Source organism: Sebastes fasciatus, chromosome 14, assembly GCF_043250625.1.
Source record: "Sebastes fasciatus isolate fSebFas1 chromosome 14, fSebFas1.pri, whole genome shotgun sequence".
NCBI classification, from domain to species: domain Eukaryota; kingdom Metazoa; phylum Chordata; class Actinopteri; order Perciformes; family Sebastidae; genus Sebastes; species Sebastes fasciatus.
In genome coordinates this window covers 23,936,003-23,962,840 of record NC_133808.1, presented here as the reverse complement: position 1 = coordinate 23,962,840, position 26,838 = coordinate 23,936,003, and the positions used below count along the sequence as shown (strand labels likewise).

The 26,838-nt window shown below is 40.1% G+C and overlaps 2 protein-coding genes across 2 annotated transcripts in view; one reads left to right on the top strand and one right to left on the bottom strand.

Moving 5' to 3' along the window:
- LOC141782920 (uncharacterized) overlaps positions 1-6,849 on the top strand; it is an 84,117-nt gene extending 77,268 nt beyond the window's left edge. Inside the window, exon 4 of the mRNA XM_074659773.1 lies at positions 6,839-6,849. The gene's annotated coding sequence lies outside the window, so the exon portion shown is untranslated. The remainder of the gene's footprint in view (positions 1-6,838) is intronic.
- The window catches only part of LOC141782038 (syntaxin-binding protein 5-like), a 193,845-nt gene that overhangs the window by 36,453 nt on the left and 130,554 nt on the right, over positions 1-26,838 (bottom strand). Inside the window, exons 20-23 of the mRNA XM_074658049.1 lie at positions 26,754-26,819; positions 17,262-17,366; positions 11,589-11,642; positions 7,860-8,039 (exon numbers count right to left, since the gene is read on the bottom strand). Coding sequence (XP_074514150.1) covers positions 7,860-8,039; positions 11,589-11,642; positions 17,262-17,366; positions 26,754-26,819 — 405 coding nt within the window. The remainder of the gene's footprint in view (positions 1-7,859; positions 8,040-11,588; positions 11,643-17,261; positions 17,367-26,753; positions 26,820-26,838) is intronic.

The window sequence follows — 26,838 nt, the reverse complement described above, 5'->3', positions numbered from 1 at the left end:
CTTCACCGTGGTAACCCAGTGCAACTGATAAACAACAGTGCCATGGGTGGGCAACAGACAGAGAGCATGCAACGGTCTGCTGAGAAAAGCGAATGTTCGCGCATAACAAACACAGATTAAAGTGGCTGCAGACTAAGGACGTTCTCAGTTTGTTTCTTCCTTCTCTTATTGCTTATACATCTGATTCATGGCTTAAAACAAATCATAGTTTAATCATTTGACTATAACGGACACCCTAAAGTGATGGATGCAATGGATCCATCCCACAAAGAGAAATGGGAGCTGCAATGCAAAAACATTGAACAATAGAATACTTCTAACCCAGATGTAAAAGCTGTAATAAAGTGATTATGAAAACACACAGATGTTTTTACAAACAGTCAAGTGCCAATTTAGAAACTTGAGATGCGAAACTGGAGTTGGAGTCGAGAGACGACGTGTACGACCGGATTGTTTCACAAGTAGACAATTTACAAGATCACTTTAAACTGATAAAAAAGCTCAACATTGACAGACGATAGCCGGGGGGTTCCCAGTTTGCATTTTGGTCAATGCGTTCCGCCTCTTTTGCTCTCCACATGGTCTTTTTTTTACCTGCATTCAACCAAAGCCTGCTCCAACTTCACAGCAAGTTGCCTACTAAATTATGCAATATCATGTGTGCCAAATTGACATTTTGGTCAGAGGGTGGTGAGTCCAGACTGGAAAAGATTCATCCAAATGAGTGATTGATTGAGACAGATTAATCAAAATCAATCAAAAATGTGATAAGAGGATTTTGTAAGGTAAAATATCATGGACTTACTGCATTGGGCGTATTGTAGACAGCCCAGTTGCATGAACAGGTGTATGGATGACACGATAATGCGCAAGGCAAAAGCCTGCAATAAGAACGCTGTTCTCCCTTTTGTTGTGTCATGTGTATGCCATGTAGTCTGTACTGACTGCAACGTAAATATATTACGCTCAGAGCTAGTGATGTAGAATAAAAAGGGAGAAAGACCGCTGATGGCGGGTGAGTGGGGAGGTGGATGTGTCTAAGAAACACACGACTTTCAACCAGGAGACCGGTGTTTTGTTTTACAAGTTATGTTAAAGACGGTTGTGACGTGTTTTCCGTATTTATGTTACATTGTTTCCCTACGTATTGCACTTAGTTTTCATACTTATTTAAGCCCAACCATGATGTTTTTCCTAAACCTAAGTGAGTGGTTTTTGTTGCCCCCCTGCCGGTACTGGACCTTCATACACATGTGTAATATTCTTGCCACAGAGAGGCAAAACGTGACACTGACACACTATCCTCTGACACTATCCAGGCGGGTCTATAACGGGCTTGGCGTGATACCGGGTTGATATAGATGGCCAATCAGCTATGACAACGTACAACGGAAGCTTTCATTCTTTACACTATACCCCAGAGTGCCAGCATGTCTGACACACTGTCTTTCTGTGCAGAAATGCACTTGCAAAAGACAAGGGACCCAGTAGTCATGTCAAATTTTGGACACTGTGATGACCGCTGTCAATTGATTTAAGGCAGAACTAAAAGTTATTTCAGCGCTGTACGAGCAGGAGGACACTGTCTACCGCTAAGGCACACAAAGGCGAGGTAGTTATCCCTCAGACAGACGATGACATGCTTCAGACAGGAGCCGCGGGGCTCTCTCTCTCTCTCAGAGCGGTTTTCTAAAAAAAAAAAAGCTCTAGGTTGTCATAACCTGGCGGATCTAAGTAGCATAGCCATGCTAATGGTGCCAAAAGTCATACCACTAAACTTATATGTCAAGAGATTACAATGACAGGCTAATACAGCCATTGGTTGAGATTTAGCACGCCGTTACTCCATCAGTAAGGAAGCCTGGTGGCCTATAGCAGGTACAGTACATCCATCACTGTCTACCTGTATGAGAGATTCTCTCTTTTGGTTACTTTAAATATCAAGCTGCTACGTTGCTAAATCCTAATTCAAAGTGTCATGTTAAATTACTCAAGAAGTCAGTTTCATATGGATATTTTCTGAGGTTATAGATGCATTAAATCAACTGTGGAAAAGAGCGATTTCTACCATCGTCCGCATCGGTTCGGTTGGTAATGCAGCTGTAGCCCGGGCAGTGGCTTTAATAAAACATTCAGCTCATGCTAATGAAAAACGGCTTCCCTCTGGGCTGCAGGTCAGTGTTGTATAATGAGGGCGATGAAGATGGTACTTTGAATCTAACTGCAGAATTGGTGTTAAAGGGTCAACTGTGACAACAGCACTGACCCTATCCTGTTTATTACTTAACATAAATACTTTGCATAAGCGTGTTAGTTAAAAACCTCTAACGTCTGCACGCTATGTAACAAATGACCCAGAATCTTTAGAACTTTATAGCACAGCACAGATGCATATATTTATAGCACAGACAGACATTTTAAACTAGATTATTTTATAAGCATGCAAGATTTTAAAACAGGATTAAGGATTATTTGAGCGCTGAATGTTACCTGTCCAGGCACTGAATGAAAATTCTCCGGTTGATGCAACTTGCTGTTTATTTTAAGTCTCTTTTATGTGAAATGTTTTATGTTGTTTTTAACTTTTTGTTGTTCTGTTTATGAGTCTGTTATAGGGCTGCACAATATGTCATATTTTTTATCGTCATCACTATGTCAGCTTGTGCGACAAACACATCGCGAAAGACTGCGATATTACATTTGGTTTTAGTTAGTTGAAAGAGAGTATCAGTAGAAACATTACACTTTAAAATTTAACTATCATTCTTCTTATCATTGGTGCCTTTTGTGATCAGTTCAATTTGTTCACTAACATAAATTTGGAAAATAATTTCCTTTAATTTTGAATGCAACAAGCAATTTGTTGTATTTTAGTGGAATACTGAATGCAGCAGAAAGGCAGAACTGTGTACACTGTTTATCACAAGTAATATTGTTATCGCGATATTCAACAACGTTATCGCATATTTTCCTCATATCGTGCAGCCCAAGTCTGTTATTTGTGTTTTTATTTGGTGTTGGTATGAAACTTTTAAACTGCCATCTTGACCAGGACCCCCTCGTAGAAGAGATTCACTCAATGGGATTATCCTGGTCAAATAAAGGTTAAATTATTATTTAAAAAAGATGTGAAGGAGCATGCTCTTACTTCCAACTGTCTGGTGTGCGTGCAGCGTGGCTACAATAACGGTGACATTTAGGGAACTGTCACAGTGTTGAGTCTCCTATGGAGAGATTAGACTCGCGCGACCTGACGGACACTTTCTGTTAATCTGACAGAGCTCCGACTAAAAGTAAACACAGACTGGACCACGAGAGAGTGACCTCTTCAGCCAGAGGTTTACAGAACTGTGTTCTCCTCAGGGACTCGAGTTTATACGTGTATGATGCCTCAGCACTATGTGAAGGCAATGCTGTGCCGGTGGTGCACCAGGCTTATAAATCATCAGCATAATGCTCTGGATAATGGTATAGTTGATAATTATGAATACTTTGACTGATTTCTTATATACCATATTCTGTATGACAATCTGCTGCTTTAAAGACTGCATTCTGCCCACTCAGACGTTAGCAAACAGCAGTGATTACCCAAGTAAGCTAATCAATAAGGTTATGAATAATGGAAACGCTAGCTTTGGCTGAGTCAGAGTTAGTTGTGCTAAGTTTGGAAATAACTGAAAGAGTTAGTTAAAACTTTTTGGAGTGGGGTAAAAACTCCCAAGTTCTGCAAAGTTAAATTACTGCTTTTGTGAATGTAGTCTGGTGGCTTTGAAGAGTGTGATACAACTGCTTTATTTCCCAATCAGAAAGGGCTGTCTGACAACGAGGTAAAGCGGCTGTGGATGATAGTAGCAGAAAAACGTATTTTAGCCACCTTAAAAAACAACAATCAGGTTAAGTGCACGCTGTATTAAGAATATTTTCACAGATTTACCTCACAGTCAGACAGCTCTTTCCGACAAGGAGTCGTTATATCTCTGTCTTCAAAGCCACCAGACCAGACTCCATTCACAAAAACAGTAATTTTACCTCGCAGAACACAGGAGTTGCTCATCTACCGATGCATTGATTGGTTAGTTTGTTTGTGTTATTGTGTGACTTTCAGATCCAAACTAACGTGGCGTCCACACAGTAGTACATTTCTTAGCTTCAGTGCCGGTACTCCTGTCTGCTTCTCCAATAAGGGAGCGTGCCGACCGCCATCTATTAATGTATGTAACGTTAATACACTGACTATAAGGCTGTATACATACTGTACATGTATCAGCTTCATCATGCAGAAACCTACGTTAGGTCACGTGGAAAAATGTTTTTTAGAAGGACTTGGGAAAACAGCATTTTGAAGCTAAAACATACTTGAAACTTGAAAATGAATAAAATAACAGACTCGTCCTTTAAGGTGGCAAAGTAACTTTTCACTGTGCACACTTTAAATTAGAGCACTGCAGTGCTTAACAGCGTGTCTGCCTCCAGGGCCAATCATCATGTCTGTCACTTTTTATGGATTATCTAATTCCTACACTTGCACTCTCTTTGGGCAGTGTCTCACCCAGCAACGTGAGTCATTGTAAAGTTCAGCTCACAAAAAATGCCTATAGTGATATTCTGGCGATGGCTTTTTCCACTTAAAGAGACGATCTAGTTTGTAGAGCAAGACGGAGAAATAAGATGTCCAACATGACTGAAAGTCAGGAGTCCTGTTAAGATGAAAGAGTGACATCATCTTGGTCTGAGGATGTTTATTCAAAGTCAGTAAACTGAATGAATTGGTGTGCTAATGTCTGTTGCCTGGCAGTGACAGAATAAGTGCAAGATTTCATATTATGTAATTAAATGTTGATGTAGAGTCCTGACGGAGGACATTTTTCTTTGTCAGCTCTGAGGTCAATATCTCAACATTACGCTGCTGGGAGTGTCATTTTAAATCCTCACTTGACAGCACATTCTTTTATATGTTTTATTGTTTCTGCTTTGACACTGACAAAATATACCCAACAAGCCTAAAGCATGAACCACGTTTCTTTTAAAGGTCACATATTATGCTCATTTCCAGGTTCATAGATGTATTTTAATGTTGCACTAGAACATGTTTACATGCTGCAATGTTCAAAAAACCCTTTATTCTTCTCATACTGCAGCCTGAGTCTGCCTGCCTCAGAGCCTAATTCAGCCTCTGTCTGAAAACCACTGATTCACAGCCTGTCTCCTCCCACTCTGCTCTGATTGGTCAGCGTTTTCTGTCAATCAAACTTCCTCAACAACAACAGCGTCACCCTCCCCCTCCCTCCCGGAGAAGCTCTGGAGAGAGGAGTGGAGGGAGAGGCAGCTAGAATAGAGCTTATAAACCACTTTAAAGTTTATAAACCAGAAACTTCACCCAGCGCACGTTACCGGAGGAATCTGATCAGAAATCGGCGACACATGATGAACATCTGCGGTCCAGATTCCAGGTTTTCCTGACGGTTTCTCTCAGGTAAATAATACTATTTATAGCTCTGTTAGTTAACTCAGTGTTTACCTCATGCATCAACTCTGTAAACCGTAAACATACACTCTGTTTTACGTCTGTCTTTACAGATCCATCTGTGAGAAATGACCGACAGAATCATCCCAGAGAGCAGACAGCTGAAAGCAGATGGGAGATACAGAGCTAACCCGTTAGCATGTAGCTACATGCTAACGGGTTAGCTACATGCTACCGCTATGAGACGGTGTGTAAACACAGCGACCATCAGGGTGGAAAATAGAAGATGTGAAACAGTAGTCAGTTCATTATTTCTGCTAAAAGATAAATGTATGGAAGATCAGAGTAATGGTATATTATTTACAGTAGTAGCTGTCTCTGTGTTACCATGACTACAGACCACCGGAGCTTAGCTTACCATAGTTTACCAGAGCTGAAGACTCTCCTGTACCATGTTAACATAACTAACTAACAGGTGAGATGATTACAAATGCTGTGAATAATTAATATTGTCATCTGTCAACTCAAATAAAGTTTGACTGTGAAACAGAAATGTGTTGTGTTGCTTACAAGTCACTATTTACTACCTGTACTCTGCTACATGCATGACATCAAATATATATAATATATAAATATCATCTGTTTAAACAGTGTAATTACATAAAGCCTTTGTGAAAGAACATGTTATATTTAGATGATGGGAGTACATGAAGCCTGTTCTGCTGGTTCTTGCAGACTTTGCTCAAGTTAGGTTGAGGAGGAGAGACAGTGACGCGCTGTGGGGCGGGGTCAGCTACTGAAGGTTCTCTCTGGTTCGACCAGGAAACCCTTACATGGCTTGCATTTCTCTAATGACGTCAGAAGAGAAGGAAAAAAAGCGATTTTTTTTTCTGCACCCATTTCCGGACAAACGGAGGAGGAGAAAAAGAGAGAGGATGGTCTTTTATGATACTATGGTGGCCTGTAGACACACTGGGGACAGATATTGATGTTTAAAAGACATGGAAAAGTGCATTTTGCATAATAGGTGACCTTTAAGATAGTGATGTATTAAATGTTGAAAATGAGGAAGATGCTATCAACGCCTCCAGAGTGACTTGGTCTTAATTCAGATTAAAAGGTGATAATATAGAAATACAGTAGCGATAAAAACACCTGTTGGCACCGCACACACATAGACACAGAAACATATTTACACACCCACAAATGCACACGTTCCCTTTCTATCACACACAAAGGCGTATGTACACACCCACACACACACATACTGTACATATAGCCTGCTGGGTCAATCAATGTTTAGATGACGCAGGTCAATGTCAGAGTGTGAATTAAAGGAGCTCAAATGGAAGAAAATAAATGTCAGATTTTCCATAAAAAATGTCAAAATGCCAGAGTGCAGATCATGCTTCAACAGTTGTCCTCTACGACTTAATCACCTCTTTTATCTGTGTGCATACTGACTATTTGAATAAAACAACAATGACAAAACAAACAAAAGTAGTGGTTGTTCTGGTATTTGCAATATGAAGAAATTGTATATACTCACTCGCAAACACACGCTAAATAACGACATGCTTCCCTCGGCTTAAAGTTTGTGGATTATGAGAAAGTCGGGAGGTGTGGCCACACTACATAAACACTGTGTGCTTCGTTAACTAATCAAAAAAGGAAAACACATCAAGAATCTATTTATGAGAAGAGAAAAAATATGACAGAAGAAACAGCTTCACTTGGTTTGGGGAGGAAACACATCAGTGCTGCTTTTAAAGTTAAATCGTTTTTTTTGCATTTTTGATGCAGAGAAGAAAAAAAAAATCAAGAAAGAAGAAGGCACTGGAGAAGTAAAAATCAATTGGTTAAAACACTTAATATTGCATCAACCTTCAGGCCTATGACTCAGTCAGCACAAGCAACAGTGTTAAGGGACACAATGCAAGAGGCGGTTTCTTGCATTCAAGAGAAGCAGAACCTGTAGTCCAAATGTTGCAAGGTGATGCTAATGCAAGTTAAAGAGTTATATGTTTAGTATGATAAATACATGTTTTGTTTTGGAAAATGCTAATAAAAGACACCACCCTCCAAACTCCAGATATTGCTCTTACTACAGTGAAATCCAAAGCTTCACACACCTGCAGTGTTTGGTTACGGTTACTAAGGTATGATTGGGCTTCAGCGAACAGTCAATGACGAAATGTTGATATTGAACCAAACCATTCACTCAGTCATTATGTTGTTATGCTGCTAACTTGCATTAGCATACGCTTGTCTTGTGTTAACTATGCATCAGGCCTTAATCCACTTACCCCAGGGTGGGAGGATGGCATGCACTCGTTGGGAGGGAGGGTATGTTAGAGAGGTTAAGGGATGGGGAGTTGGGAAGACAAGCACACACCTTCAGTGTGGGACACAGGCAAAGAGATCTCCATGCAAGCAGCGGACTGGGCCTTGCGGAAGGGCGGTCGGCCAGGGCCTCTGCGGGTAAGCCGTGGCCCCTCGGGACCCACCGGGACGCGAGGCTTCCCTGCCGAGCAGGGCTGGGAGGTGGGGCTAGTGCAATGTCCATTGACATGATCTGTAACAACGGCAAAGCATTAGCAAACAATACAAGGAGGGAAATAAAACTGTCAAACATATTGTAATCACTGCTGCAATATCCATCTTCATATGTCATTTTAGTCTAATTAAATTAATACAATCTTCAAATGAGGGGAGAGAATTTTATTCATTCATAACGCAGTTTTCAAAGAAATAGCTGGAGCTTTCTCACCCTATTTGGAGATCTGTTTAAAAACATACAGACTTTAATACTTTAACTCAGTATGACCTATGAAGATGGATATTTTTTTCAGTGTAAGAGGAGCAAGCCGATGTTGAAAACCAGATTGTCAACAGGAAAGATGTTGGTGAGGGAGAAAGGGAAAGCGAGAGTGAGTGACAAAGGGCTGGAGAGTGGTGTTGAAGTAAGTATGAGCAAGGAGGAGAAAGAGATGCTGGGGCAACAGAAAAAAAAGAGCAAAATGCAGAGGCAAATTGTGAGTTTCATCTGTGCCAGGAAAGAGATGTGAAAATCAAAAGAAAAACAGACTTGTTTCATCTCCACTTTCTCTTTTTTTTCCTTTTTGAATTGTTGTTTGTTTTCAGCAGAAACAGTTTATTTCTGTGTTTTTTTAAGAGTGGAAGCTTTGTGACATTACTGGCTTTGGCAAAAAGCTACAAGTGAAGATCAAAGGAAACAAAAAAATACATATTTTTTTATTCTAATGCAAATTAGTACATTAAGTTGGTTTGGCTGCACAATCAGCTACAGATGGTGGTGACAGGAAACACTTGTTACTCTCTATAACCTTATATGACCTCGTCTAAGGGACTGTTCGTCCTTTCTTAATGTACAGTGCTTGTGTGTGTGTGTGTGGGCAAAATAATTTGTTTAGAGCCAAACCTAATTAATGAGACAAAGAAAAGCAAAGTAGGATTGTGTGTGAATTTGGTGATGTTCCTGTGGCAGTAAAACCAAAGTTAAAATGGTTTGGGGGATTTGAGGAGCGTCTGATTAAACCTTTCCTCTCTGAAATTCTCTTAGAGACTCATGAAGCATGAGGATAATTAGCATTGTGCTAATTAGTAAAAACACTAGACAGCGTTCTCTTGTCACTTTCCTCTTAGTATTTCTGCTCTGATTATATGTCTGTCGTATCAAATCTGAGTCTCCTGTTCAGCCAGTTGATGCACAAATGATTCAATTTCAAAGTGAAGATGAAAAACTCCGGGGTGCCACCCAGTCCGCGTGCAAAACACTCCCGCCCAGTTTCACAGCAGGACGGACCGAGGCAATGCAGGGATTGAATACTGCAGCTTATATTGGACCAACCAACACCAAAGCCACGTGAAGACACCGCTGTGTGTCTGTCTTAATGTTTTGTAACTGTGAATTTCAAACAGAGATGCAGCACATCATCAAAACATTTGCCCCGAAATGTTCTGCAGGAAACTGGTGCATAGCAGAAATAATGGCACTGTGCTATGGAGGACCACAAGAGACACGGAAATAGATATAAAGCATTTAATTGATTAATTGTAAAATAAAAAATAGGCATTAATAAATCTGTTTACAAATGTACTTATTAATCTATGAATAAATGGACTAAATTACAAAGTAATTCATTATTTGACATTTTATTTGGCAGTTAAATTGAATTATAAAAAAAAAATATTTATGAAATATTAATCCATCAATAAATAGTAATGCCAACAGGAAAAGAAGTTGCCCTTTTAAGTGTCTGATTAAAACCTGTATTCTCAATTTAATTTGTGAATCCAATTATTTATTTCTCTTTTTAAACTGCATTTTGAAATATATTTTTAAACTCCATTATCTATGAATCTATGAATTAATGTCTTTTTAAATCATGTTCTTATTGACTGTTTTATGGTGTTTTTGTAAATCCTTTTTTAATTTGAACTATTTCTTTGATGGATTAATATTTAATTTGTAAATTATTTCTAATAATTCTTCTTGATATTGCCCATCAAAATGTCAAATAATTACTTTGTAATTTATTCCATTTATTCATAGATTGACATTAATGAACTCATAAATAAATAATGGAATTTAAAAATGTATTTGAAAATGCAGTTTAAAGAAATAAATAATACAGGTTTTAATCAGGCATTTAAAAGGGCAACTTATTTTCCTGTTGGCATTACTATTTATTGATGGATTAATATTTAAATTGTAAAGTTTTTATAATTCTTCTTTTTATTGCCCTTTAAATGTCAAATAATGACTTAATTTGTAATTTAGTCCATTTATTCTTATTAATAAATTATTAATGCATAATGCTTTTAATGCCTATTTTTATTGTACAATTAATCAATTAAATGCTTTATTTTTATTTCCGTAACTCTTGTGGTCCTCCATACCGTACCCTCACACACACACTCACACACACACACCACCACCACCAACGAATGGATTATTGCACTTGTCCATCAAGAGTGCACGCGCACGCGCGCGTGCACGCACGCACGCACACACGCACGCACGCACGCACGCACGCACGCACGCACGCACACACACACACACACACACACACACACACACACACACACACACACACACACACACACACAGTAATACTCTCTGTAACAGACAGTTCTGACAAAATATGTTCTTGTCTCAACCCACAGCTGTTCATATTGCAGCTATTAACACGGTAAAAGATTAATAATTTCACATTTTACTGACAACATGCACCCTATTGACACTTCAGGGGCATGTTTGAACCTCACAGGAAATGTAATGAGCTTAAAATGTTCTATTTTTTTACTTATTCATACTAAATGTATGACGAGGCAACCAGAGTTGGCTTTTCAAATTTGGGCTATTGCTTCAACTAAATATAAAACAGGCTCGACAAAATAAAAGCATTTTTTTACTCCTGTCAGGTAAAGAAAGGTCATTAAATGAGGCGAGTCACAGGAATAAGTAGGCACTGGCACATTTTGTTTTAAAAAAGCAGAAGTTTTTAAAGAGGACAGCATGTGTGAAGCAGCAGTCTGCAGAGGCAGAGCGAAGGGAAACCTGAGATCGTGATGTGTATGTACAGCAGTAGAGATGTATAAGGAAGGGGGTGTTGGGACGCTCAGTATCTGTAATGCATGATGATCCAGTCGAAATGGAGAAAAGACTGTTTAAGAGAGGGATACAATGAGAGAGGTAGCGAGTGATCCAATCACTGCGGAGCAAGGCTGTCAATGGAGGAAAAGGTTGTGTAAAATCAGAGGATGGTCCAATCAAGATAAAGCGATAGAAAACCTCAAATTTAAATATGGGCATGAGTTAAAAATCACCTTTATAAACACTTGCAAAATGTAGAAGAGACAAATACAGAAGATTTAAATCAAAATACATTAAGGGGCAAAATGGAAAAACACTTCACTCCGACAGTCTCATGGGCTGGTTGAACAGGAGAAGAGAGTGACAAGGAAACCCAAAGAAGAACGTCTGAGTGAGAATTAAAAAAGACTAAAGCAACATAAAAGCCTAGAAAACATGATAAAAGCAGAAACTAAATGACTCAAAGGAAATCAAGTGAAAACTGCTGGCTTTCGCCTACCGTACCAAGATCAGTCTTAAGATCTGTTGGCAGACTTAACTTTCTGCCGGGTCCCTTTACTGAAACAAAAGAATAGGAAACAAAGCACCAGTTAATCCCTTCCAATAAAAAATAAATGAAATAAATCATAAGCAAATAAAAGTAGGAGTAATCTAAATCAAACAATGACAAACAAAAGTGCAAAAAAACAAACCAAACAAAATGACTCAAATGAACAAAGAACCAGAACATGCAAATTGGTGCAGTTGCACACGGCAGGCATATTTCAAAATGCACGCTCCGTTGTCGTCCCAGGCCAGTGTTCCTATCTATCTCTGCAAGACCAATAACACCTATACTGGGCCAACTTAACAACCCAAGTTATCCACATTGGGAGTATTACTTACAGTTAATAGTTATTGTCTTGTTGGGCTGCAACAAGGCAAAACAAACTTATCAAATTTATTCTCGATGTCAAACTTGAGTCCCATAAATCTAAAGGTCGACTAAAGGTCTTTACTGCTTAAATGTCACAGTAAAATCTGGTTTTCTAAGGCCTGGGATGTCTGACAGGGAAGCACAAATAAACAGGGTGACACCACAGGGTGTCAATACAAAAATCACAGTCAGACACTGAAGGCAACAAAATAACTTGTTAAAACATTTTGCAAGCATTTTGCAGTAAGTGGAGAACTGCAAAGGTCGAACTTGAGATGTTATGAGTCAGTTTCCCCCTCAGAAAGAAGGCAATAGTTCATTGTTTCTTTGTGTTGAATGGCCAGCCCAGTCGGACAGCAGTTTGTGAAATAGTCACTGATTCGTGTACATAGACGCAAATTTCAATTTTTTTTGTGATGGTCAGCACGAAATCAAGTCGTATGTAGTCTACGCAATTGTGGATTGGGAAGTATAAAGAGCGGCAAACGCCATGTAGGGAGGTGGTCGGGGCTTAAGCCTTACCAAGTCAATCTATTCCTAAACCTAACTAAGTAGTTTGTTGTCTAAACCTAACTGAGTTGATCTTTTCTTAAACCTAACTAAGTAGTTTTGTTGCCTAAGCTTAACCAAGTTGATGTTTTCCTAAACCTAACTAAGTAGTTTGTTGCCTAAACCTAACCAAGTTGATATTTTCTTAAACCTAACTAAGTAGTTTTGTTGCCTAAGCTTAACCAAGTCGATCTTTTCTTAAACCTAACTAAGTAGTTTTGTTGCCTAAGCTTAACCAAGTCGATCTTTTTCTCAACCTAACTAAGTAGTTTGTTGCCTAAACCTAACCAAGTTCATCTTTTCTTAAACCTAACTAAGTAGTTTTGTTGCCTAAGCTTAACCAAGTCGATCTTTTCTTAAACCTAACTAAGTAGTTTTGTTGCCTAACCAAGTTGATCTTTTCCTAATCCTAACAAAGTACTTTTATTTTGAAAAGACTGGAGCGTAAAGTGATACGTGCGTCACGTGTTGAAAGTCGTGCTGAATGTCACAAAAAAAAAGGGGTAATTCGTGTCCGCGAATGTACACGAATCAAATAGATTTCATTTTGTGACTACTTGACGAACTGCCGTGGAACAGTGTTGGAATGGCTAACTTGACATGTGGAGGACACGGGATGGTGTTTACATGGCGATTGGTAAATTTCATTACCACGAGGAAAACAGCATGATCATGAATTTGCATCATTTATAATTCGGACTGCTTACTTTAGAATTGGAAAATTCATCAAAGAAAAAAAAACCTCAAGGTTTCAATCCTTCTGCCAGTCTGACTACCATATAAGAAAAGAGTACGGCAGAGGACATACCGGAAGAAATGGTAGAACTGTATTTAATCTACTGTAATGTAATACAGTTTATTCCATTTATATACAGTTTATTTGCTGTGAAGGAGCATGTAGGCTGCTCGGCATCAAAGGTCATTTTGAGCAACAGTATATTTCCTTTATTGCAGAGGAAATTGGGGTGTTATGGTGCTCTAATTGAATTTCTCAATCAATGAGTTTCTGTTTCCATTTTTTCCAGGAACAAGTAAAGACTTTCTGATTAGTGTTGCTAATGAGATAATAGATGAGCTCTGTGTGTGTGTGTGTCTGTCTGTTTTCACAATAAACTGCAGATGCTGCTGCAACCGTATAAAATGTTCAGTGTTAGAGATACAATGACAGAGAAAATGTTCTCATAATCAACCTGTTGCACACAGATGTTCCTCTGGTTAATAGCTCAGCTGCTGCGTTAACGTTTCATAAAATGCATTTTAATCAAAATAAACATGTGGGATTGATGGGTTGTTTATTGTGAATATGAACAATAACCAACCAAACATTCATTACTGTTGTTTTTCGCAGTTACAGTCCTGCTATTTACGACATGCTCACTGAACCAACGAGCTAACTTTGGCAACTCCACAATGTTGTGTCTAAATATGACAATTTTAATAAGCCTATATTGGTTCATAATATTATTATATTCCTATAATAATTCATGTGCTTTCTTTTCATGGCTGGAGTACCTTTTACTCCAAGCTGGTATCTCTATGTGACGATATTAAAACACTTGTATAACAACACTTTATGTTCGACTAGCCCCATTTGTGGCCTGAGCGGTCCGTATGTTACGCTGTGATTTGGTCACATAGTATTCCCTATGCAAATCTTGGGGCATTTTTCATTTTATACCATTTATTCAGCAGTGTGTCGCACCTTGAAAAGCATTTGTGTGATCCCACAGATGTCTACTGTGTTTCCTGAATGATAAAATGTTTGCCCGAGGTAAAACCCTTTAAATTCCACAGACGGCGCTGCTTTGCTCTGCTCTTCTTCTCCGCTGCACACGCCTAAGATATATTGGATTTAAATGTTTGTTTCCCCACGGGCAAACATGTTACCATTCCTGGCAGACAATAGATGCCAGTAAGATCATTGCTTTTGAGGATGAAACCCGCTATCAGATTGAGAGGTAAACAAGACTGAGATTCTATATCCATGCTAGCAGTTCTGTGAAGTGGTGCTTTGAGCTAAATGTCAACGTCAGCATACTAACATGTTCATCCAGCTCGTTCTCATTCCCAGGGTGTCAAATACCGGCGCTTTGTTACGGTCGTGACGTACAAGGCACCCTTTGGCACTGGTATGCGACGACCTGGGCTTTCCATTAACTACAATGTAAACCAATCCACGGCAACAGTAAACGCTCATAGAAAGTGCTGTAGTGACGTAGTTTAAAAAGCAGAGTTTGACTTTCACATTTTCGCTTTACAAGCGTAGTAGTTTTAAGCGCAACCATATTGTTTTTTCCTAAATATAACTAAGTGGTTTTGTTGCCTAATCCTAAGCAAGTGTTTTTGTTTAATTCATAACGTTAAGAACGTGTTTACTGCGGGCGAAAAATGACGCCGAGGGGTCTGGCAAAGCGTCAGTATGTTATGAATTGAGACTGGTGTTAATACCCCGAAGCAGTTTTGTTTCCAAAACTTAACTAAGTGTTGTTGCCCAAACCTAACCAAATTCTTTCCTGTGAAGACGGATGTTTATTTTGAAGACTATGCATGTAACGAGCGGATATTAACACGTCTTGCTGGACATTCGTGGGAAAATGCACAAAAAATAAGGAATAACTTTTTGTAAGATATCATACAAACCGTTTTATGATGATACGTTGAACTGATACACACACCGCTAGCATGGCAAAAACTAAAGTTTAGATTTTTTTCCCCAAGGTTTGTGTGGGGAACTTCATGTGATTGAATCATAGTAATGTACAGAGTGCTGAGGTCACATATGGGGCTAATGTTGGACTTGATCAGGCCACAACACTGATAAACGTACAAAGCAAGCTGACGTTATATTTATCAGCATCGCAGCTGGCCACGCAGTGGTCCCCATGCAGTTAGTCAGAGAAGAGACAGTGATGAGTGTTAGCCGAGATGACAACAAGATGAGATTGTGGGTTTATTGACACACAGTCAGAAAGACACAATGAGAGAGATACCGAGCGCCACAGTCCGGTAAGGTAGCATGTTGCCTTTTTGTGAGACAGACGAGTGGTTCCAGTGGAGGCACAATGATTGACGTCACAGAGAATGAAGCACTAGAGGCACTGACGAGTGAGGAGGAGAAGTACAACCATTTCCTCTTTCCAAGCACACCTGCCTTGCAGTATTGCCCAGATCTGGCACATACAACAAACAACACAATGTCTACCCCCCCTGCAGCTGGGGCAGAGAGATAATGCAACACCAGCAGTCGCACGAAGGCATGGGACACATTGACAAGGCAGCGACAGACAGTCTACTCCTAGAAACACAGTCCCTGTCAGCTTGTTTACACTGCAAGCAACTTGGTTGACGGGTCATTCTGTTGTGACCAATCGTGGCGCGAGAGGGTTTTGAATGCATTTTATAGTGAACTGCAACTAACAACATTTTGATCATAAAAACGAGATGTTTTATCGTGATTTTGTGATGCGTATATTGTTTATTTGTGTGATTTTCGCTGGCTTTCTCCCAATTTGGAGTGCCCAAGCCCCTATGCACTACAGTCCTTGTCACTGCTAACCAACCAGTAGGAGTCGCCAGTGCAGCAACAAGGACAAGAACCCTCCTCCCACCTATACACCACACTATGTATTGTTTTTTTTTTTTTTATAATTTCATATAACAGATTTATCCTTTCAAATTAAAGTTGTGGTGAAACAGGGAAGCTTTGAATGGCTGTAATCAACTTCTTGGCCATTTTGCACCTGCTATAGATATACTTCACGACATGTGGGAAAACAAGAATGCTAAAAAAATCGGCCTTGCTCTTAACATTGACTGACTATAATATTTTTTTGTAGCTCTTTAAGGTATAGTGATGTCACGAGAACCGATACTTTGGTACCAAGTCGATGCCGAAATTCAGAAAACGTGACAGTACCTGTGTTTCTACAGTTCCGCAGGTACCATCAGGGCTCGAGACTAACGTTGTCTTGGAACGCAATAAATCACTATCGACACACCCCATGTTTTTCCCTGATAATGCTACATTGCAAACAACAAATCTGTGTTGAAATCGGCAGGACAAGAGATAGTTAACTAGCTAAATAACGCTGCTAACAGCTAACTAGCTCCCCTCCTGCCTATTTCAACACTAGAGGTGCCATTGATTCACGTTATGATGTGTTCAGGCTCTATTCAGTTAAAAGAAAATTGGGCGAAAGTAAATTCTAACGTTATCATGTGTTTAAATGTCATTTTGTAAAATGTAGTTTTTGGCGAGACACCGGAATAAATACAGTTGTTTGAAGGAGATGTTTTCACAGTAATATAAAACTGATAATAGAGATGGACCTGTTTAACTTCTTAACAAAAAACAGTCTGCAAATGTTAATAAAGGACTATGTTGAAGTACATGGGATCTATTGTTTTACTTTTGTTTTTTTACCATGGCATCAAATTGGATATCAAGAATCGTGGAATTTCACTGGTATTGGTATCAACTATCTGGTATCGTGACATCCCTAGTAAGGTATGCATGTGCCTCTGATCGTGTTGCTCACAGTGTGGAAGCAGAGTTAGCATGCAAGGTGCAACATCGAACCAACCACCTGTCCAAAAACAACCCAATACTCCCACCCCCCCTCCCTTGTTGCATTACTGCCATACAGTAAAAAAAAAAACACAAGCAGATGTCCATGAAGAGGCTGAGATCCGTGAGACATCCCTCCTCTTACCATTGTCCAGCAAGTAAAAGACTGGACTGCAGTGGCTGGCTCTCAGACTGGCCACAGGCTCTGGCAGGACGCGTGGGTCATTGTGAAGGGAGGTTGGGTAATGAGCTGGAATAGGAGATCCAACAGAACAGACACAGACTTTTCAGGGCAACAGGGGAGAGACAAACACAATGGGTGAACTGGGAAAAAAAGAGACTTGCAGGTAACGGGAAGGAAAACAGTTGAGAGGTTATGAAAACAAAAGGGTTAGTAAGAAGGTTAAAGGACAACACTATTCCACCAGCAATATGATACTCCAACACAAACACCAACAGCACCACTACTACTACTACTACTACTACTACTAGTACTACTACAACTTTTACTACACTTTATTACCACTTACAAATATACACTACCTCTTCTTCTACGCTCCAACAAGGCAAACAGACAACAAATCATTTACCCCATTATTTCAAGGTTGCAATGTCATCAGCCATGATCATAACAGAAACTCAAATGAGAGCTAACTTTGGCCAACCCAACAGCACAGTGCAGATGGCCTTTCCTTTTTTTGCTCGTGTTTGTTACCCAGCACCTGAGGCCGTGGCTGAAACGCTCCTGACGGCAGAAATGTGACCGTCTGGAACCAGTGGGGACGATGACAGAGGACTTGCACCGCTGACAGGCTGTTGGCGTCACACAGCCAGCGTAGACTTTATTTAAAGTGCCGTTACCGCCCCTACTGCAGCAACTCTAAAACTGAGTAGAGGTATTCATATGCTTGATCTTGGAGCCTCAACACAAGCAACAGACCCAAACACACATTTCAAATAGATCAACATGAAAATACTTCCTCTGACCTATTAATTAAATCTTTAACCACACATTCACACTTTGTGAGTGCTTAAAAATATCGTCTAACAGCAATTTTTACAGAAGAAATGTTTAAACACTTTCTATTACTACTCTATTAATACATTTGTTCGTTTTTGGTGACCTGTGACAAGCGAAACGCTACCCTCATTAGCTGAATAGTGTAGAGAAAATTATAGATTCAAGACGAAACTGACAAAAGGGCAGGACTCTGAGGAAAAAGTTGCAATTACAAATCCGTCTGCAACTTCAGCACCACGGACAGCACCATGGATTTATCAACACACAGCACCGTCAGGCTACTGATATGTCAGAGCCGTGGTCGGGGTCATAGATTCTAACTTGCACAAACCTCAGTCCGATGAAGGATCAATGAGTCAGGCAGACTAGATTACCATATTCAACTAAACAACCCTTCTGCCCTGCACTCTCTCTGCTACTAGGGAATGGAGAGGAGGAGATGGCAGGTCAACATGGGGCATGCATTATGGTAATTTAACTAACAAGGGTGATTACATCCCCCCTCAAAACATTACTTTATAGCAGTGCATCATCAGAGACCCTATTTTCGTGACATCATCACACAGTTCATGCGGTGCAGAAGAGTCACTTTGGTGACACAGCTTTGTGCGTCATTGCTACTGATCCAACTGGTCAGAGAAAAGTAGCACATGAAGCACAGAAGTGGCTCTGACAAACAACATTACAGGGCATAGCAAATAAGGGTTGAAACTGTAATGGTTCAATTTGAAATTTTGTATGGCTAGACATAAGGTAGCATTTCTCTTACTGGAGGATTTTTACAACATTTATGCAGGAAAAGCTTCAACGGTGTATTACTTCATTCCTCGTTTTGGCAATAGTGATAATATTGTTGCATGTGTAAAACAATTTTAGGTGTGATTGCATCCATTGTGTTTAAAGCAAAATCATTGCAAATGAAAAACATGATGACCAAACTTGTCAAGGAACATGAATTTAGCTTAAAGTCCAGTGTGTAGGATTTAGCGACATCTAGTGGTGAGGTTGCAGATTGCAGCCTCTCCCCGTGTGCCAAGCGTGTAGAAGAACTATGATGGCTGACGTGAAAACGCGAATGGCTCTTCCTAGAGCCATCTGTTGTAAGATTAGGTAATTTGGAGAATAGCAGAGCCAGAGTGTGTGTGTATGTTGGAAGTGAGTGGTCAAACAAGAGAGAGAGGGAGTGGTGGTGAACGAGCGAACAAGTGAGCTAGTGGAGCAGAAGACAGAGTTAGTTTAGCTCTGAGAATATCAAGTGAATGTACAATGGAAGTTGCAGATTGTGCAGAAATAAATGCTGCAGCTCCTCAAGACCAACACAGGTTTACTGTGTCTTGTTTCCCGGCGGCTGGATGGTGGGGGTTTAACTCCGGAGCGAGTTGCGTTATCGACTCCGGCCCAAGCAGGAAAAGTTAACACAGTGTTTGGTTTGTCCGTTCTGGGCCACTGTAGAAACATGGTGGCCGGCTCAATGAAGAGGACCCGCTCCCTATGTAGATATAAACGGCTCATTCTAAGCTAATGAAAACATAATTCTTATTATCAGGTTATTATACACTAAATAAAACATACTTATTAATATTATATTCCATTTCTGCCAATAGATCCCCCTAAATGTTACACACTGGTCCTTTAAGAAATATTTTCTACCTGAAATATGTTACAATATTTTTTTTTATCTTGATTCACAAATAATAGGGCCCAAAATGATGCTTGTGTAACAAACTGAGTAACTTTAATACATTTGAGCATTTTTAGGTTCGTCATAAACAATATTGGTCCATATAATGTATTAAACCTTACACCTATACTGTTTATGAGTAGCAGCATAATGCAGTTTTTTATTATGTATTATAAATGGTAGTGCAGCAGCAACTGTTGGTAGACTTATTTTTAGTTCTATCCAGCCACTTTGAGCTGCATGGAGCTGAGCAGGTGGCACCACCAGTTTGACACACTGTAAAGTTTCAGCCCATCACCTCCTCCCTGTCTCCCCTGACACTCTCACCGCTAAAAATATCCTGCCAGGTCAGGCACCGATCACTGGCATCCTGGCACCTCGGCTTGTTAGTCCACCTCACAACTGGGCCTGGTCAAGTAAACTTCAGCCACAAGAGGCGTAACGCTCCCAGAGGAGATGTTACGCATAACCCCAAAACCAAAACAACACACTTCAGGACATAAAAAAAAGCAGACGAAGGGAAGGTTGTGGAGGGAGACAGCTTTCAGGCAGGAGAAGGGCCAATTACTGGGCCTAATGACAAAAGGAAGATAGGGAGAGGGTCAGGTAAAAGAGGGGGAACGATGTGTGAGGGAGACGAGAGAGATACGGCTGCAGTTATTGACACACGGGGTGAATCAGGACGATGCTGGCTTCCTTAATAAGCTGTCCACAGTCTGTATGTGGCCTTGAAAAGACACAGTGCCGGGGACGGCCAGACAGCCTCTAATGGCCATAGAGAAAGGTGGAAGTTGATATTCAGCAGGAGGAAACAAACCATGAACTCTTCAGCTATCAAGCAGAGCACAGCTGTGCTGCCTCATTTGGCTCCAGCCATAGCTAGTTTAAATGTACTCTCACATTAATATTGAAGATTTCTCTGAAGTTAGGTCGCACTGCTATTAATCATTGTTAACATTTCCATCTTGATTGCTGATTCTGAAACTGTACTCGGCTCCACAAATCCCCCCCCTCTGTGGGTAAGTGAATCAGACACTTGATCACAGTGTGCCGTGCCGCGTCTGTCCGCTGTGCTTTTCATCCGGCTCTTCATAATTCTTTCTTTCTTCCATTTCTCTAATTAGCAAATGACAAGCTTGTAATGGGACAGAGTGACCATGACCTAGTCCACACTTCACAATGCTGAAAGACGCTCTGCCAAGACAGCAGAGAACATCTTGTCCTGGTTTTGTTATGCGGTTCTTATGCTCTCCTTAAGAGGCTAGAGAGAGAACAAGAACAGACAAAAAGACAAGCTCGAGGATGAGACAATTTCTGTATCCTGGACAATACTGATAGAGCCAATCATGGAAGTGCAGCTGCGACAAACATTACACTACATAATTTGTAGTGAATTAGTATTCATACTGTTTTTGTCAGGGATGCACAAAACATTGGAAGGCATATTTAATACAAAAATACCTTTCCTGTTTTTGCACTTTTATTTTTTATTTATTTATTATTAATAATGAATAAATACATTTAAAAATAAATAAAAAATAAATACAAAATAAATGCAAAAATAAATAAGTGAACTTAAAATAAATAAAAAATAAATTTAAAATAAAAAATACATTTAAAATAAATAAATAAATGCATTTAAAATAAATAAAAAATAAACGAAAAATAAATAAATACATTTAAAAGTTAATAAAAATAATTACATAAAAGGGGAAATTAATTAGGAGAGTAGATAGATAGGGGAATTAATACAAAGGTAAATAAATAAAGAAGATAATTAATGTAGAAATATACATTTATTTCACATTTTATCAATCAATTAATGCCTACATTTAATTTTAATATTTGTTTTGTACATTTATATAGCTATTTATTTATTTATAGAGTCATTTATTTATTTATTACACATTTTTGATTTTGTCAGGTTCCGTCCTCCATAGCTTTCTGCCTTCAAGGTTGAAATGTAACAACACTGCTCACTTGCTTGTAGCACAGTCCTCCATCACAAAGGAGCTGAATGTTTCAAAAGCCAAAAATCTCAGGACCTGACGGAGTGATTTCTGAGTGACTGAATCATTGGTGAGTCACTCTATTCATCCTCCTGTGGACACAGTACATTGGTTTTCTATTCTACTGGGCAACAAGATGCTTACGTATGTGCTATACCTGCAAATAAGCCTCAATAGTACACAATTTGGAACAGCTTTCAAAAGTTTACCTGGTAGACAGAAAAGCAAGACTCAAGTTCAATAAAGCAGGCTGCTGTTGACTGATTTTCTGCAGCACAACCAGGTTCTGTGTATACATTACACCAAAGAGAGGCTAGTGCAATGTACTTTACTACTGTATTGTATATCTAGGTCTATCTTTCAGAGGTGGAACCAAGTCATTGTCTTGCAAGACACAAGTAAGTCTCAAGTCTTTGCACTCAATTCCTGAGTCCTACACTTTGAGTTTTGAGTTCTAAACAAGTCATAACGCGCTCTACACCAAATGTAATGCCATTTTAACAACAGAGTAATTGGTGCCAACTGTAGCGTAACGTTAGTCCTTCATGGTTTTCTCCTGCAACTTGATTGGATGCTGTCGGATTGGTTCAAACAAAGTGGATCTGGGGATTTAAGTGTAAGATAATCAAATGCAAGTCCCAATAATATTTTGGGGGATTCAGCAGTAAACAACAAAAGATAGAAATTCAGTTTGTTCGGTTCAGTTATTTCCCCCACGAGTAAATCCTCTTCCCAAACAAATCAATACAGGATCTCTAAAAAAGTAAATAAACCTGACATCTCTGACGCTGTGGGAGTTACCTCTGGTACCGGCTGGTTGATCGTCTTTATGCACACACTTTCTAAATAACATACTTTTCAATCTTTGGGCTTTGGGGAAGGTATTGAGTATTTTCAGTCATGAGTCACTGGTGTCTAAACCTGCAGTAGGCAGTATATTTTTGGCATCATTGGGCAAAAATTCCATAATAACCTTTCAGCATATTATAATTCAAGTTTTCTGAGAGATAACTAGACTTCTGCACCTCCTCGTGGCTCTGTTCTCATGCTTTAAAAAAATCTAGCCCTTGACGGAAGACTTTGACCAATCACAGGTCATTTCAGAGAGAGAGCGTTCCTAATGGCTGGGCTCCGGCTGGTGGGCGGTGCTTGATATTTCCTCAATTGTTGTCAACATGGCTGCCGGGTCACAAACTTTCTCATTTAACAACTAAACAGTATGCTACAAGATGTTTCTGAAGACATTAGAGGAGAGAAATAGGCATTACAGTAACAGAATATTGATTCATATTTGATCAGCGCTGCCTAGTTTGATCGTTTGGTCGGAGTTCGGGAGTGATTGACAGCCGGCTCATAGACGGCAGCTGGACGGCAGACTCCAACTCGGCTCTGATTGGTTGTTTTCCTTCAGTCAGTTTAGGAGAGATTACCTGTCTCATGCACTACTGTCAGGGTAAAGTAACTGTTTTATAAAAATAACTTTTTAAAATCATATTTGCTCCAATTCTACGCTCTGCAGCTTTAAGTCCGAGTCGAGTTGCAGGTCTGGTAATTTGTCAAATCGAGTCTTTAGTCACCAAATTTGTGACTCGAGTCCAATCCTTGTGACTTGAGGCCACACCTCTGCCATCGATCCATGTATTTTCAGCTGTTCATCTGGTGGAGGATTGCGGCAGCATCAATCTAAGCAAAGCAACCATCACACCAGCCACATCTTCTAGGTCCTCCTGGGTTCACCTGAGGCGTTCTCAGGCCACGAGGAGTGCACAATGTCCCTCCAGTGTGTTCAAGGTCTGCCCCAGGGTCTCCTCCCAGTTGGACACCTCCACAGCGAGGCATCTGGGAGTCACCTTGCACTGATACATACTACTCCAAGCTCTTCCTGGATACCTGAGCTCACACACCCCTCCCTACAGGAGTTGCCAGGTTATTTGGGGTAAAGCATCGTCTCTGTGACTCTGGGAGGATTTCCATTGGCCTTTGTCTTGGTTAAGGGGGAATATGAGTCATTCAAAGGCTTGGACCCATGAGGCCCACACAGTCCGACAAAGCAACATGGAGCTAAGTGAGCTCTCCACCTGTAAGGACGGGGGTAAAGTGCCAGATGGGAAGTGGTAAAAAACAGCAGTGCCCTTGGTAGCCTGAAAGCTGTCAAATTATTTTTTCATATAAAGAGCTAGCAGAAATCCCCAAAGCTTTTATTCTCTGTAAAACACATCAGACTAATTGAATATTTGCACACCACTCTCATGCACCAGCGTTCATATACTCCTCAGGATAAATTTAGGATTTTATCACTGGCTAACGATGTCTTATTATTACACAAATATGAGCTGTGGCCCATCCTTGTTTGTGAGAAAAACACGGTTTCACTGCACCTCTGCTTAGTTCAAAGACATAATATTTTTAATTCCCAAACATCCTCCACTTCCCCGTAGGATCACATTTTCCCAGAACTAGTATTACTTATTACAAAGAGTTTCAAAGTTTCAAATTATTTCTGTTGGCAGGTTTTTTGCAGACGGAGTGCTGTTTCTGGAGGCTTCAAAAAGATACTGTTAAATTGTTCCTTCTTTTTCCTTGAAAACCATCTGAAAAGCACAGATTTGCCAACGAGGCAAACATTAGAAAGGGATGTCACAGAGTATGACAGAAAGCCCCGTATTGGAGCTGAGATTGAACGGTTCTTCTCATATATTTCACAGGTTTTATGCAGAAAGAATACCAGTTTTTGGGAGTATTTTCATAACTTTTAGGGGAAAAAAATACCTAGACTGCACAAAAAAAATAATTCTAAAGATGTTTTTTTCTATAAATCAACTAGTACTTAGTATATCTAATATCTGTTACATATAAGAAACATCCCTGATACATTTAGTTGGTTTAAAGTTAATCGTTTGGAAACTAAAGCCTTCTAAAGCCCACTATGCCTAGAGGACACAGCATGCTTGCTCGGCGGTGTCTTAAGCACAGATTTACACACTTGCACACTTTCTCCATTTGACCTTTAAGCTCTGAATTTGCTGAGATAAAGTGTTTTCCCCAAACAGCTACAGAAGTGCCTGCTGGGTAATGTTCTCATCTCTTCTCTCCCTCCATTATGTATTTCTGCTTCTTTTTTTTGCAATCACAAACACACTCTCTTTTCATCTGCTCCGTCTCCAACCACACAAACCTCAACATACTATAAACAATCTCACAGTTTAAAACCTCATCTATTGCATCCGACTTTTACTCAGAACCCAGGAACCTCCTACATTATCTTCTAATCTATGATAACACGCCACCGTCCTCTCACACTGCAGCTCATCTCTTCAACCATCATATCTACAATCTGTGATCTTGAAAGCCAAAGCAGGCGACGACATAATGAATATAACATCAACTACAAATATTAAGCATATTTACATTATATGCTTCACCACACCGTTCCCCTCTAAAGAGTCATGTCTATTTCATTATACATCCTGTAGCATTTAATTCAAGTCAAGCACTGTCTGCTATACACACAGACATGCCAGCAAATATTTGACTGAAAGCAGCACACGGGAGGGTTTTATAATACATTATGGATGATACAAATACATAATTTAACCAGCTGTGAGAACTGTTCTGGTCTGATTTCAGATATTTAAGCCTTGATGCAAGTTACTGCCACAAGTTATCAACTGCAGGTCATCACCACTGTAACGCCTGGGCCATGCTGGATGCATGAGCAGCGTGTATGCGTCGCGGAACCTCTTGCTTTTTATTTCAGCTCCTATGTTAACAGGTTATGGTACGTGTCTACAGGCTCCATCCTTTCCACACTTCCCATTCATGGTCTATGTAAGAAGCTGTGCAATGCATTCTGGTAGCGTGGCGGCACGAATCGAGAGACGGGGCGTCACGTCGCCCCCTCCTCATTTGCATAAATTTGAGATCTAACCGTCGTCGAACTAAAATAAAGACCGATATAGCAACTGCGAGGCTTATTTCTTGCATAATTGTTTTCAGAAACACATTTTGGTGAACTATTTTCATAACATAACCAAAGAAAATTTCCTGGGAGCAGCAGCCCACAAGAGATCTGAGGTCCCGCCTATTTTTCCCCACGTGCCGCGTGGTTCACAGCAATGACAGACAGTAAAAGTGATCTTTTTGACAGTGTATTGACATCAATAAAATGGCCAGTATGAAAGGCAAACTCTACGTAGCAAGAAATGGCTGGCAGCAGCAGAAACGCTGCCGGTGTGGACGCCACACGCGTGAGAGACGCAGCAATTCAGCAAGGTAGTCATTACGGGCTGCTCATACGTCCAGTGTGGCCCGGGCATAAGCATGTTATAGGGCATGCTCTCTTTAGTCATCCCTATGCGTTGCTTTCTTTATCTTTTACTCTCAGTCTCTCTAAACATGAGCTCCTGGCTACTTTTATGCAATCCCAACAGTGGTAGGACTTATTACTCAGTCCAAGAGAAGAAGAAGAGCAGTTGGTCAAGCAAGAAAGTCAAAGAGGCCTAAAAGAAAGAGGCAGAGCAAATGAAAAGTGTCGTCTTTTCTCTGGCTTACCTTTGTGAAATAATTTCCCGACACTGAAATAAAGGAAGACCAGCTGGAAGCTGTGACAAAATGCATCAGATAAGCCACAGTATACTGCGATCAAACTGTCTGATAACTGCATGACATTTTCAGCATGTCTTGCCCTTTTTTCAAAACTGTGAAATGTAATCCATCCTCCATACTACAACCTCAAACAGCTGCCATTCACTCATCAGGTGCAGATGCTCTGGTGACGGGTGTGAGGTGTCCACAGGCTGCATACTGGAGGTATCGCTCACATTGAAAGACAAAGGCATCCCAGCTTCACAGTGCCAACCACAAAATACATTTCCATACGGGGAAGGTGGACGTGGTAGTGTGTGTGTGTGTGTGTCAGCAGGTTACCTGAAGTGGGCGACTTGCTTCTCTCCATGTCAATGGACTGCTGGTTGTCAGAGAGTTCAGTAAGGCCTGCCGCAGCCAATGTCAG